The sequence below is a fragment of the Sceloporus occidentalis genome, unplaced genomic scaffold, assembly GCF_023333645.1.
Source record: "Sceloporus occidentalis isolate IW3139 unplaced genomic scaffold, rSceOcc1.0.p SCAF_99, whole genome shotgun sequence".
Classification (NCBI taxonomy): domain Eukaryota; kingdom Metazoa; phylum Chordata; class Lepidosauria; order Squamata; family Phrynosomatidae; genus Sceloporus; species Sceloporus occidentalis.
In genome coordinates, this window is record NW_028317079.1 from 2,573,482 (window position 1) to 2,588,214 (window position 14,733).

General features: G+C 38.5%; 1 protein-coding gene across 1 annotated transcript in view; it reads left to right on the top strand.

The window, feature by feature from the left end:
• The first annotated feature begins 689 nt into the window (after positions 1-689).
• LOC149284105 (protein FAM13A-like) overlaps positions 690-14,733 on the top strand; it is a 77,980-nt gene continuing 63,936 nt past the window's right edge. Inside the window, exons 1-4 of the mRNA XM_089497153.1 lie at positions 690-716; positions 5,291-5,480; positions 7,157-7,366; positions 13,571-13,751. Coding sequence (XP_089353279.1) covers positions 690-716; positions 5,291-5,480; positions 7,157-7,366; positions 13,571-13,751 — 608 coding nt within the window. The remainder of the gene's footprint in view (positions 717-5,290; positions 5,481-7,156; positions 7,367-13,570; positions 13,752-14,733) is intronic.

The following is a 14,733-nucleotide window of genomic DNA, read 5'->3' on the forward strand; positions in this document are numbered from 1 at the left end:
TTCGAGTGTAACATGTCCTCCTGGATTCAGAGGATTAGAAGAAAATAAATGGGCTCACGATTCCGTAATTGTCATCGAATACCAGCTTATTATTATTAGCTTTCGCTGGCATTTTCTGTGAAGTGGTTGATTAAGATCACATGTTAAGTAAAAAGACTTTTTAGCTGCCTCCTAGTAATAGAAGGACCAGGTTTCTGGACTCACAGCGAAGTCTTAAATTGCCAGTCTGCCAGCCCTAAACAGGATTAAAGAACAGCACATTAAACTATTTATCCCAGGTACAGAAAAGGTGGGGGTGGGGTGGCAGGAGGGCATTGTGATTAGGATTTATTCACACTAGCCACTAGAATGGTGACCATTCTGTTTTGATGCTAATGCATTTAAGGCTTCGGTCACATGACCCCTCACTATTACCAATACACTGTCTGGGGCTAGGATTTCCACTGCGTGCTGCTGATCCCAGCCATGTGGCTTCTTCTCTCGATCAGGGATCAGTGCAGATTTGCTTTGTGAATTACATATTTTTGGCTCTGCGTAATTTTAGCCCGAAAGGGTTTATTTTTTATTTTTATTTTTTTTATACACCCACCCGGAGGTGTAAGACGGGAGAGGTTGCTGAAGGCTTTCACCGTTCCTTAATGTTTTCATCATCCCATTTACACCCCTTCTTTCAGTCACTTCCTGAAAGAATGGGAGCCGGAGCGCTAAGTGTTTGTGTAAGTACCGACATTGTATTGTGTTCCTCTCAATCCCCTTGCTTAGGATCTTTTTTTTCCTTCACGACGGTGACTAAAATAAAATAGTTGTGCTGATTTCTGCAGAAGCGCTGCCCTGTGCCTCCTTGGTTTATTGTTTAAAGAAGTCTGATTTACGTTGTGACATATTTCATGCATAAGCAGGGAGCCGTTTGTGAATGCTTTGCAATACAATAATGATCTTTTGTAAAGGTTTCCAGTTGCTATGAAGAATGTATGTATGTGTATATATATATATTAATAACGTGTATTTTAAAGGAGCAAACATCTTCGAACAGGAGATTGGGGTCTTACATGTAATGTGAGAGAGTTTTTAACCTTAGAGTGTGGTGGATAGGTGGAACAACCTTCCAGCAGAAGCAGTAAATGTTATGGGATAGGCATCAGGCTTTGCTGATTATAAATCAAGACTGAGAACCAACTTTGAAGTTTCACAGCAGTTAGATTATTACAGTTATTTATTAATGTAGCATAGTGCATAGAATATAACTCGAAATAAACTGAATGGATCTAATCTTCCGTCAAACTAGATGTACGTTGATCATGTAGGTTGCATTAAAACATTAGGTAAAATGAACTAAAATATCTCTTAGGTTTCTGGCGGGGGCGGACTGGGGTCTAAAATTGTCCGTGACGCTTTAGGGCCAGTAGCCGGTAAGTGACACCGGATGTAACAGCGTAGTGGGCGCGCATGTGTGTCTAGTAGGTGGCTGCATGATGCCATATGATTTAATGCACAGAATGACACATACGGTGTTCTTTAAGCACTAAATTAAGGTCCGCTCCTCCAGTGTTGTCATGATTTACAATATTATGCAGAGTTCTGGAATAACAGTAAATGGCCTATTCACTAAACCTTGATTTGGCATGAGGTTTAAACATTTCAACTCCATAATATTACTGCGCGTTATGAAGGATGAACCAGCTCAGCACTCCATGCAGGAGAAGCCCTGATACACAGCAAGGCCAGTACAGTGTTACATTCTGCTAAGCCCTGTTGTAAATATGTATATATCTGTATCCGTTTGGCTAGTCCCATTTGTCCTTTGCTTTCTTACTTTTAACTAAGCACTTAGATTGTTATACGAACCATCAACTCATTATGATTATTATTATTATTCCTTAAGTAAAGACTCAGACCTTAATCAGCCCTTGGTCTTGTCTTAAATTCAGGGTAGCTTTATGTTTAAATTCCCTGAATATATTAGCCTCTACCGCTTCTGCTGGGTGGCTGCTCCATTTTATCTACCACCCCGAGTAAATATCCCTTCCCTTCCATTCCTTAGCCTCAGGCCCTCTAGTTTTAGATAATGACCTCTTGTTTTAACATTTTTCTCCTTTGAAACAAACTTCCTTTCTGTGCTTTGATAAATAATTTCAATGTTTCTATCATATCTCTGCTCTCTCTAAGCTCTACATAGTGAGATCCCTTAGTCTTTCCTGAAAAGTATAGTTTTATTATATTGTCATCTATTTTGTTGTTGTTGTGCTACCGCTGACATGCATTTTGTTAATGTTTCCTTATGCCTGCCATGGACTTCCTTAACATTGAGCTGCTTATTCATACAAAGTATCTAGTTAATTCTGCATATCACTGCGTTGCCTGGAAAATATCAGTAGCGCGCCTTGTTACCAAATGTTGTCCTGGGGAACCAAACTCTCTAATCTTTAGGACATACAGTGCTTTATTTACTCGCTTTACTCGCTTCTTTTATATTTGTAATCTTAGTATTTTAGTACACATCCCATCTCTCAGCAGCTGGTTTATCCCCAGCAATAGGGACTTTTATTGGAAATGTAAGTTATTTGGAAGGTATGCTCTCAATCTCTAAATCTATGGTGTGTGTGTGTGTATATATATATATATATATATATATATATATATATATATATATATATATATATATATAGGTAGTTATCACACCTTAACTGGTCCTAAATATTATGAGGTCTTATATGTTTGAGTATTTAATACATTTAGTAACACAATGGTAAGCAATGGCCCTCCGCCCAACGGAAAATTTATGTTGAAATCCATGTTGCTAACCACAATTCAACGGTAACCTTTCTTTCTGTCTCTTTAAAGTCCAACTCCAGAAAGAGCGGATGATGATGAGCTTTGGTACCTTTGCTCCTTGGCTAATAATCCAGGTTTATGGACAAACCATTATTATCCCCAAGAGAATGAGCAGATCCTTGTTTGTAGTTATTCCAGGTTTTAGTTATTTCTCATGGCATTTATGCGGGGGTGAAATAACGATTTCTGAGCAGCTATTGTATAGCGCTGAAGAGTATGATGGCGCTATATAAATCAGTAAACAAATAATAACAAGGTACTATAAATTGCAAAGTGGGGCTCATGCCAGTATTGTGAACTTGTCATGGGCCCCAGAAAACAACATAAACATACCTTGGAAAAACTATAATAATCAGTACCACCCACTACCTGCCTTGTCCTGCCCACTTTTTGCCAGCCCCACCCCTCTCAGTATTTATATAGCGGGGTAGGCCTCTTGGTTTGGCAATAAAAGTCCATGCACTTACTTATTTATGGCCCCTGAACAATGGTATGGTCCAACTTTGGTTCCCAGGCTCTGACATGGTAGAAAACTAATTATTAGTGCATTGGCAAAGCCAAAAAAATGCTTTAAATAACAGCCACCATTCTGTAATGCCAGAAGCCATGTATTATTTGGTGTGAATGCCTTGCATTACCCTAGGGCAATAAATCCGAAGAGCACCAGGGTGAACACTTATGTTTTAAACTCTTTCTGAAAACTGACATTGTTGCACATGCAAACAAACACACACACATTGTATTAGTGTTTCCATAGATAGTATGTAGGCAAATGACTGGAATAAAGTTTGAAAAGTGGTCACATCGCCAGGCATGACAGAAAGGAGGAGAAATGTTAGAACAAGACCAGAGGGTCAGAAATTTAGATGTAAGGAAATTTTGCTTCAATAGAGTGGTAGATAAATGATACACCTCCTATTAGAACTGTTAGAAGCTAATATAGTGAGAAGGGAATTAAAACATGCATGGGGTAGGCATAGGGCTAACCTGAATCTAAGACAAGACTGAGGACTGACTAAGGTCTGAATCTTTAGATCAGGAAAAATGAGTAGGCTAGATGGTCCAAATGGTTCTTATTTCCCATCAAATTCTATGTAAAAGTTCCAAATTGTATTCCAAAAATATGGAATTGAAGTGAATCATGTCATCCACTTGAAGGAGTCTCTATAGCTGAGCTCGATGGTTGGAATTTAACTGGGCTTGAAGGAGCTGGGTCGAACTACTCTCCTCATGTCGTAGAGCCAAATCTGGTTAGTCTTGGCCCTAAGTTAGGAGGCACTCCACACCGTTATGAAGTGTTTTTGCTGACATTCAACTGGTTGCTATGGTGATAATACTACTTTTCAATCTTGATAGTATGTACGCTTTGGATTAGTTTTAAAGGGATATTGCAAAGCAAAAGGGATAAAAGAAACACTGAAATTATGTGTTTAATAGACTAGGGCCAAGTAAGGGTTGTGTCCTCATCCCTTTGTACAGTGCCTCAGAATATGATGTCACTATATGAAACAATAAAAAATAATAGGTAGAAAAGCTGGGCTGAATGGTTCATATATATATATATATATATATATATATATATATATATATATATATTTCTAAATTGCAATATTTTTGTACATTTGGCATAGGTGTCATTTGATTGCGACCCGTATACTGTAACATCACTAGGAAACCCTACAGTTACTGTTACAATCCCCTTTCGTTTCATTCACCCCGAGCTCTTGTTTCAAGGAATGTGTGCGTGAATTAAATGACCGTTTCCGCTTTAATAGCGCCGACATAGAACGCATCTAGAACCCAGCCTTATGTTCCCGAAACAATTCTTTGCGGATGTCAGTGGACACTCTGCCTGTTCAGATGTAAACAGAAGGAGACAGCCAAAGGTCTGCTCCAGCCACCAAAATCTCCATACTTCCTGTCTACATAAACAGTCCTCCCCCGACCTTGCTGAAAAGCTCTGGGGACATAACTCTTTAGTTGCCAGAGGCATCAGCCCTGGGTGTTGAAAGGGTTAAATCCTCTGATGCAGGCGAGTAAGCAGCAGGGCTTCCCTGTGACTCTGAGTTGTATGTTAATTAGTCGCCCTGCCTAAAGGTTACTGTGGTAATGCAGCATGGATACGGCGGCGTATGTGTTCTTCCTGCAAAAAGCCCGGCTCCAGCCCCTGGTTACAGGGAAGTTCTCCAAGTGCCCCACCCCCGTATGGCAGGCTCTGTGTGCGTATGTGTGTGTATGTGTGTGTATTACAGTGAGTGTGAGCTCTGCAAGCCATCACACAGCGTCCGCTGCTGGGGCAGTCACACACTCATGCTTATGGAAGCCTGTTGATTCTCTTTAATTTTTTTTGCTATGGCACAAGATGCCTAAATTCTTAAGCCGACAATACAAGAGCCAGAAAATGCAGCCCCCTGTTGTTTCTGCTCACGATTGCTCTCTCTTCCTCTACTCCTTCAAGCAAAGCAAAGCTGCCGTACGATTGAAAGAAGATATGAAAAAGGTGGTGGCGAGGCCTGGCAGAGGGCAGCCTTCCATGCCACGCACAAAAGTGTTTGGGGCGCAGCTTAAGGACTTGCACAAGGAGGGACTGGTGATGAACAGCGTCCCGAGCGTGGTGTGGAGTGTCGTGGAGTACTTGAGGAGTGAAGGTAACGATCATTTTCTTTACTTTACATGTGGTTTAGTAAAACTAAACCAAAGTTTTTCTTCTGAAGAATCCGAATATCTGCTATTGTTGCCTACCAGCAGAAAAGGCGATATAAGAGAAGACTTGATTACAACAACAAAAAAAGTATTTGTTTATGTGCCAGGAGGAAAATAGAAAAGAAAATATCTTCTCAGATAAAGATTTAACTTCTTTAGTAAATATGTAAAGTCTGCGTATATGAAGTGTGTTTGTGTGTGTGTATATATATATATTTATATATATATATATATATAATTATTATTTTTACCTTTTATGTATTAAGCACCAACATATTACACAGTACAATTTAAATGGGGAAGTTAACACACTTAACAAATATTCATTAATACAAGTACGTTAATACATGCAGATACATCATTAGATGAGAACCCTGCCTGTGAGCTTACTATATATATGTGTGCAATTGTTATTTCTGGACTAAAAAAATAAAATATTTGCAAATGTTTCTTTTATCCGTTTCAATATAAGTAATCCCCTAAGGCAAATAATCAAAGAAATCAGAACGAAATCCCTGTAATCAATGCACTATCCAATAGAAAAGCCCATATAATAACACTTTTAATAAATGTCTTAAAAAAATCATATGGAATGCAACGTAAATGTAACCACAGCACTTACCACCTGAAGCAGCTTTGGTGCCGCTTTGATGTTGGCAGTTATTATTGCTTATTCGAAACAATGTTACTGCAGTTATTATTAGTTATTGTATGACAAGTGACCCCCAATCGATGTTGACCAAAGATTTCTATTGCAACATAATATTAAAGAAGAGACAGCAGTTACATTTCTCCGATTCCATAATCTATTGGAAGAGTCGACAGATACGGAGCCGTCTTTGTGGAGCTACCATGCAGGAAAAAAGGAGACAAAATCAAAAAGGGAGAATTCTTGCGCGTTTTACACTCTGCACAAAAAAGAAGGCCATCAGTTTGTGATATTTTAGATGTTTTGTGTATTTTTTAACGTTGAAATTTGTGAAATAAAGACGTTGTTCCAAATGAAACAAGCATTTCATTGTATACATTTTGATGAATGAACCGGTAGCGCACACGCTAAGGTGGCACAGGAAAAAGTATATCTAAAAGCTATAGTGTTCCATCTGTAATAGTATTATTGCCCACCATGATCTGAGTTTAGTATAATCACCAGAGAGAGCCCTGTCTCATTGCCATAAAGCGATACGGCACAGCTGATGGTTGATGCTAGCAGAAGAGCCCCATAGAAACTGACATCAGATAAAAAACATTTGGCCCATTTTTCTGGTCTGGTCAGTCCCACCTATTCATGTGTGGATCCCAAATGCCAAGTTCGATTGAGTTGGTAGAAGACTTGAGTTGCATATATTGCTCAAGAATTCACTAAAGTCAACTGCACTGACATCTTGACCACATTTCAAGTTGATTTAAGCCCCGAGTCATGAAGAATTGCAATAGAAAGCATTCCAACTGGTCTGGCCACAAAGTCGAGTTGACAATTAAGTTAAGCAAGGGGACCACTTCAACAAAAGAAATGTGAACCCTCTAGAGAAGGGAACGTTTGACCCAGAACTGCTCAAACCCTCTATAAGGCAGGCTAACAAACTAGACAGCCTTCTCACCTGGTTGATTTTTTTGGCAGGGATGACTCAGGAGGGGCTATTCAGAGTGAATGGAAACGTCAAAGTGGTCGAACAGCTGCGTCTTAGGTATGAAACTGGAGAACCAGTGATGCTGGCAGATGACACGGATGTCCACTCGGTCGCCAGCTTACTTAAACTGTTCCTCCGAGAGATGCCAGATGGTATAATCAGTGCTGGAATTGTCCCCAAGTTTATTCAGGTTTACCATGGTAAGTACAGACTGAGTCAAGTGCGTCTACCCTTCAGACTTTTGATTTCTCATCGGTTCATTGCAAAATATTTTAATGCTTTTTAAGACTGAGGACTGTCTGTGGATACACAGGGAAGCTTAAGAATAGCGGATTTCTGGATTTTCAAAAACATCAAGTTCATCTTCATATAGGGTAACATCCAATGTGGCCTCGTGTAAGAAACCAAATGTTGACAAGAATTGAGCTGTGGAAAGGGTTGGTGTGGGCTGCATAATTTTAATTATGAGAACGTGAAGAAAAACTTAAGTCAACAACATGCATCCGACTTTTATTAGGAAGATTTTAAAATAGCAGATATACCTCAAAGTTAACAAATGAGATCAAACAACACATCATTGTGGAAGGGACACAGTTCTCAGTTGGACCAACGGTGTTGTTGGCTGTCCTCAACTTTAGTTACTGTTTTCCCATGTGGCCTCATGCATGGGGATGGACAACCCTGACCAGCATCTGCACTACCTTCCAATTCAGCCCAGCTGGGTTTATGGAAAGTATTTTTGTGTTGTTTTCTAGTGTGTCTTGACAGTATTGTATTTTGCACTTGTATCCACTGTCATGGGAGTATGTGCAGTATTGATATACTGCATTATTAACGAGCTTTATAGTGTCTCCTAAAAGGCCCTCAGTGTGACACTCCTTGAAGCCATTTCATCTTGGAAAAATAAGTTTGTTCTGGTGGAAAGTACCTCCATGTAAAGGAATGTCCACTATTTTGAATTAAGTAGATTCTACTCCAACGCCACTTGCTTCCTTGTTTTAAGTGGTGGTTTTCACTTGCGAATTGTGCTGCAGAGTCTATTTTTCTCATAGGAATTTATGGATAACCTCCGTAAACAGACTTTAAACTTACACTGAATACTGTTGTTTATAAAACGACAACATATTCCTCTGTACTATATAGTTACACTTTCTAGATTTTTTAAATGGGATCCAATGGCCTCTTTTATTTATGTCATTCGAACAGCTTTCTGTACATACAGAGGAGTATGGCACTGTTTTTGGTTTAACGCAAAGAAAGTTGTAATTAGTAATAAAGAAAAACCTTCTTCACAATCAACATTGATATAAATATGGAATTAACTCACATAGGATAAAAATGTTTTTTCCCCCTTTAAAGGTTAATGCAAAGTTAAATCTGAGATGCAGTCCTTCGCATCACTGCTCAATGAAGAAACCTCTAAACCACTACTTTCTACATTGGTAAACAAAGGCCGCGCCTTACACCGGCGAGACAAAGCTTGTGCTCATTATTTCTAGATTATCCTCTGTGAAATAGTACATTTATGGGAGTGAATTTGTTAAGTAATCTAGGATTCCTTTTACAGTGGATGTGATGCGTGATTCACCGCACTGAGCGCCAAAGTGAAAATAAGCATATGCTAACTTCTTCTTCTACGGCTTTCACAACGCAAAGCTGTCGGGCGTTAAGTTTGTAGTTTCTTAAAGGGGAACTTGCATAACAAAGGATACAATATTTTTTAGCAGTATGGAATAACGCAAATATAAAGTGAGTTATTTAGACAATGATTCAGGGTTTGGGGGTCCGTCTGTCTCGGGCAGCACAGCACATTCTCAGTTCTTGACTCATTTGTAGTTTCTGTGGGTCTGCGATCCCTCTTTGGTCCGGGAAAAAGTAGCGATTTAGTGTTCTCAATTAGTTTTGTTATGTAAAAGAAGCCGATCTCTGGCTCATGGGGTCAGAAACAAATTTTTGTTTTGAATATAATGCCAATCTTTGCCCTCCATGTTTTTTTTCACCTCCCTCTGGATCACTAGGTAGTGAGTTTAGGATCAGACTGTAGGTTAGTTGTAGGGTCTGAGAGGATTTTTTTTCCCATTGTTAGTGTACTATTTTCTGTTAAAACTTAAATTGTTTGTTTAAATAAATAAATAGAATTGTTCTTTTCAAAAATAATTCATGGGGAGCTGTCATCATAAAAACACAGCTGGTGAGCCAATGTCCACTTGACAGTCAACAATAGAAGACCATATACTTTGCACTCCTGATGCAAGCCTTATGATAAAGCGAAAGGCAAGTGCGGTGCTACCCGGTCTCTGTAGATGAAGCTTCGTACTTTTCAATAAACTTGATTTGTTGCTGGGAACTTGTTGCCACAATATCTTTCTTCTGGTGCTTTGCGTCCTAGGTAGGAGTCCCCATTTCTCTCATACTCTCCCCAGCTCGGTGTTGAGCAGCTGCTATATTACATACATAGCTTAGTCCACACTGGCATTTTAAATTATGGATAACATACTCTGTGTATAATTTTAATTTAATCACGTTGTTAAAATGATTGCAAGAAAGGCATGGAAAAGATGCCATGTGGGGGTGTAGATTAGGTTCGGCCCTAAGGTGTCTTAGGTTTTTTCAAGGTCGCAATTGGTTTATTCCTAAATAAGTGACCATTGGCTGGACCTGATTGGAGTAGGGGAGAGGTAGGGGAGAGAGAAGACAAAGTGGGCGAGCAAAGAAAAAGAGATGGGGCTAAAGAATATTGTTTCATTTGATTATTGGTATGAATTAATTTGCCAGTGTAGTCCTCATTGCCATACATTGTACGTGTTCATAAAAGATGCCGTTGTATCTAAAATCATTTCAGAGTCAACACAATTCACAGGAGAATAACAGCGAAATCAATAAAGATGGCAAGCAATTTTCATCTCTGTAGAACCTCTCTGTGTATAATTGGTGACATCTATTGTAGCCAACAAAGCAGAAGAATCAATTTGCATCTCTTTTATCTTATCCAGAAAGTCTTTTGTAGACTTCACATACGATACACCAGTTATAACAAAGAGTCGTAGAATCTTACCTAAAAAAGATCACTAATGGCTGACAGAGCGATTCAGTTCCAGACATTATTGAGTTGCCTGGAGGGCACGCTAGATTCTTATACCTTTTAGGCACTGTGTAAATTACCGGGATGACGGGAAAATTATTCATCAAAAATGTTTTTAATTATTCTGTGATAAACCCCTCATATGCATTACTAACCACGTTGTTAATTAGTCTTTATTGTGATAAAAATGTATCTAAGCTTGTTAGTTGTACTTGCCTTTAATCTGTTTCCATGGTAATTGGTTGATGCCACAACTTCGTTGACCGTTCAACACGTCACTTCTGGTTTGACAAGATTGTGTGACTTTTTGTCGGTTTTTTATTTTGGTGCTGATTCGGTTGTTCCTTTTTGGAGAAGGTGTTTGGATAAGTGTTCAGGAGTCACATTTAGGTAGTTTTCACTAGGCAGGCTTTGCCCCAAAATGTTGCATATATGAATAAAACCTGGTTACGCTAGTGCACCTAAATCTAGTGTAGAGATGATCTTTGAATTTTATTTTAGCAATTGTCATGGGACATGTAGGTTATGATATATGTGATATGATAAAGCTTAGCGGATGCTGCAGGTGGGGTTTGTTAACCATGCATTGAAAGAACTCCCATTGATTTCAATCGTCGACCATAGAGGAGGAGAGCAGCTGCAGAGCTGCAGCTTCTACCTCTGGTAAGTACCTAATTATACTTCTGTTTTGAAGAATAAAGTACACAGAGTATTTAGTGGCAGTGTCAGTAAACTGTCCCTTTTAATGGCTTTGGTACCTCAACTACCAACGCTAAAAAGATTTTCTTTTTTTGCACGTTATGTCACGTTATGTCACAGCAAGCTGTTGCATATGTATATAATGTGATGTGCAGCAATATACATTTTAGCAATGACTTTTTGCTTAATTTAATTAGGGTGTTTTGAGAAGCATGGCAAATGTATTGTGTTCAAGGCTTATTGAATTAACAAGTGCTCATGCAATCAAGTATCTTTCATTCAAGTAGTATCAGTGTAGTACCTTGTTAAGCTTGGAGGCCAAGCAAGCATTGAAATAGAAATATTATGTTTGGGGACTGGAGAAGATGGTGTGCGAGATTATTCTTGTGATGCGGTTTGATATCTGTGTTAAAGGTGTTGAATACGCTTCTCATTTGCATTCCTTTAAGCTTCCAGTAGAGGGCAGCAACATCATACGGGTTCCTAATACATCGAACTGTAGGGACCAAAGTGCTATAGAAACAGTCTTATCTTTTGAATCTACAGTTTTACAGTAACCCAACTTATGGTTTGGTTATACCATGCAATTGAGATATCGTAAAGGGACAGTCAAGTGTGCCAGGCTGCCCCTTAACAGAGAATGCACATTAAAGTATGTTGTAAAACCTGTAGGAAAAATAAGGTGGCTTTTCTTTCCTGTTTGTGCCCATTTGAAATCCATGGGAGCACTTTCTGAAAATGTGGAGGTCTCGTTAGACTGAGCTGGCACTGGAGCTAACTGGAAGTGAATATACCATGTGGGTGCAGGCAGTTGGAGTAACTAAAAGGCAGGTAAAGGGTCAAATGCATATAGTTGAAGTGCATATGATGGCTAGAGTGTCCCTTTAAATAAAAAAACAGCGCTGTAGAGAAGTTGAAGTTTTGACTTGTCAACTTCCCTGTTTATTAATTAATGTAGAGGGATCTTGCTCTGTATAATAAATAGTTACATAAGTCGCGTTTCTCTCCATTCTACAGTAGCTCTTTAACCCCTTAAAGGACACATTAAGCAAAATCTGATGGAGTGGGTTTGAGTACTAGAACACCCTGTGCTGTCAGTACAGTGTCGCTGTGCCTCACAGATAATTCCCCGGAGCAGGTGAAACCTGCTGTTTTTATTAATGTCTTTGCAATTCTGGTGTGGAAGTTCATAGACTGTTGTGGCCAATCACACGTTATTTTGGTGAATTTCGAATGACCCCAATTCGAAACTGCAATTTTTCAGTACACTTCCTGCACATGCAAGCAATTCGCTGCTGCTACTGCTGCTACTCCCACTAATTTCAACTAAACATGTGGAAGGAGTACACATAATACTTCTTTTTGGTTTCATTAGTGGTAGCCAGGGAAGGATTTAAACTAGGCGTACTGTTTAATTTCAATATCTAAAGAATGCTTGCACCGATCTGCATTTCTTTCATCTAGTAAAGCTGTTACAAGACAATACAATTTTACTAGGATTGACAAATTATTATTATTTATTGTTTTATATTGAACCATTATATAATGTAGCGCTGTACAATGGGTAAACAGGACATAACAAGTAGTATATAACATGATGATTTGACAGAACAAGAACAGGAGGGCCCTGCTCAAAATTAGCTTACAATCAAAAAAGTTACCATAAATTATGTTTTTACATGTCTCCGTATAAAATACTGATTGAAGGAACAGCCTAAAAAGTGTATTTTTATAATGCGTGCAGATCGGTGCAAGCATTCTTTAGATATTGAAATTAAACAGTACGCCTAGTTTAAATCCTTCCCTGGCTACCACTAATGAAACCAAAAAGAAGTATTATGTGTACTCCTTCCACATGTTTAGTTGAAATTAGTGGGAGTAGCAGCAGCGAATTGCTTGCATGTGCAGGAAGTGTACTGAAGAATGCTTCCTGCTTTCAATAGCGGCAGCCGGGGGAGGAGTTAAATAACAGATGTCTCATTGTCTAACTCCAGTTACTAAAGAAGGCAAGCGCTACTCTGCATGCAGTAAAACGGCCTGGCGTTTAGGCAAATCGTGCTCCAGTCGTCACTTCATGCACGTGTGTGATGTGGATATCAGTGGCAGCTCGGTTGTTAAGTTTCAAAAAGATTCATATAACATACCTAAAACACACATATGTATGTTGATCTGGCTATTGGATTGTATAGCTTTATTTAACTTATATGCTTATTTTGTGTTTCATGCAACACACAAAAATTGATTCTTATGATCAACCCTACCACCAAAAAGTACCCTATTATATTTGGAAATCATATAATTTAGCTTTTTGTTTCTGTTCTGGTCATTGATTGGTATGGAATCTTTGACTTTTCACCTTTTGTACCAGAAAACACTAGTTCATGAGGACTGGAAGAATATTTGTAGCCGATGACAACTTTAAATGTGGAAACGCATGAGTACGTCGATATATTCCTTTACAGTGATTGCTAAATAATAAGTATGAATAGACCTCTCCAGACTTCATTACTGTGAATGTCCATGTTGGAAGTTGGAGTGGAATCTGCACACAAATACAAAAGGCATTGTTTTTATTGTGTGAATTTAGCTGGCTTTACAACAATGTATTTGTTTTTCTCTGCAGAAAGTGGAAATGACACACAGAGAGTAAATGGCTTCAAGAACCTGCTAAAAGAATTGCCGGATACCCACTACAGCCTTCTCAAGTACCTCTGTCACTTTCTAACCCAGGTGGTGGAACACCAAGCAGAGAACCGTATGAATTGTTATAATCTGGCTACTGTTTTTGGACCAAACTGTTTCCAGTAAGTTCCATGCCTGTGAAGTCCATAATGTGTGTGTGTGTGTGTGTGTGTGTGTATATATGTATATATATATATATATATATATATATATATATATATATATATATATATATATATATATATATATATTATATGTAAATCCTGTCAACGTTTTTAGTACTCATGTCTAAATCCATTCCAGCTTAGATATCTGTTCATAGATATCTGTTCATTTCTACAACCAAAATCTGTACTGTACTGCATCAGTGCTACTGACTGGTTCGGTTGGAGAATATCTGGCCTATAAGCGTTGAAGAGAGTTTAATGTCCTCTCATTTGCACCTTCAGAACTCCACGCTATCCAGCATAGGCCCTTGTGACATTACATAAGGTAGCAAGAAAAAGTAAATGGACCCATGCATTTCATGCATGGAATTACATGCATTTGTGTATAAATTTCTCCTAAATATGATATGATCTTCTAAGTTTCGATTAAGAACAAAGACAATCTGTTTTAACTATTAACACACAAATTGTTGTATTGTTTTTGTCGATATTGAATACATCATTCGAACATTCACAGTGTGGGTTGGAAAAAGTATGTGAACCTGTAGGTTAATCACTTCAACAAAAGCTTATTGGAGTCAGGCGAAACCAATCAATGAAACGGGATTGGAGTTGTGTTTTAGAGCTACTTTGACATAAAATGTTTTTCATGAGACATGGTTCACATCAGCAGATGCTTCTTTATTGTGTCCTTGGTTCGAATGCTTGTCCATCAAATACCCTGTGGTAGAACGTTTATGACCATCGACCTAAATTACACAGCTGTTATCATTCTTATGCTTTGCATGTGACATAATTGGGAGTTAGGTCTTTTTTTTGTCCTCAAAATTAATGGAACATTATATAAATTTGATTCATTATTATTTTCTCGTTTTGTCCATAATATTCTGAAATAAACAATTTGGCCTTTTTGGTAGCATTTCTTGGTATCTACTAC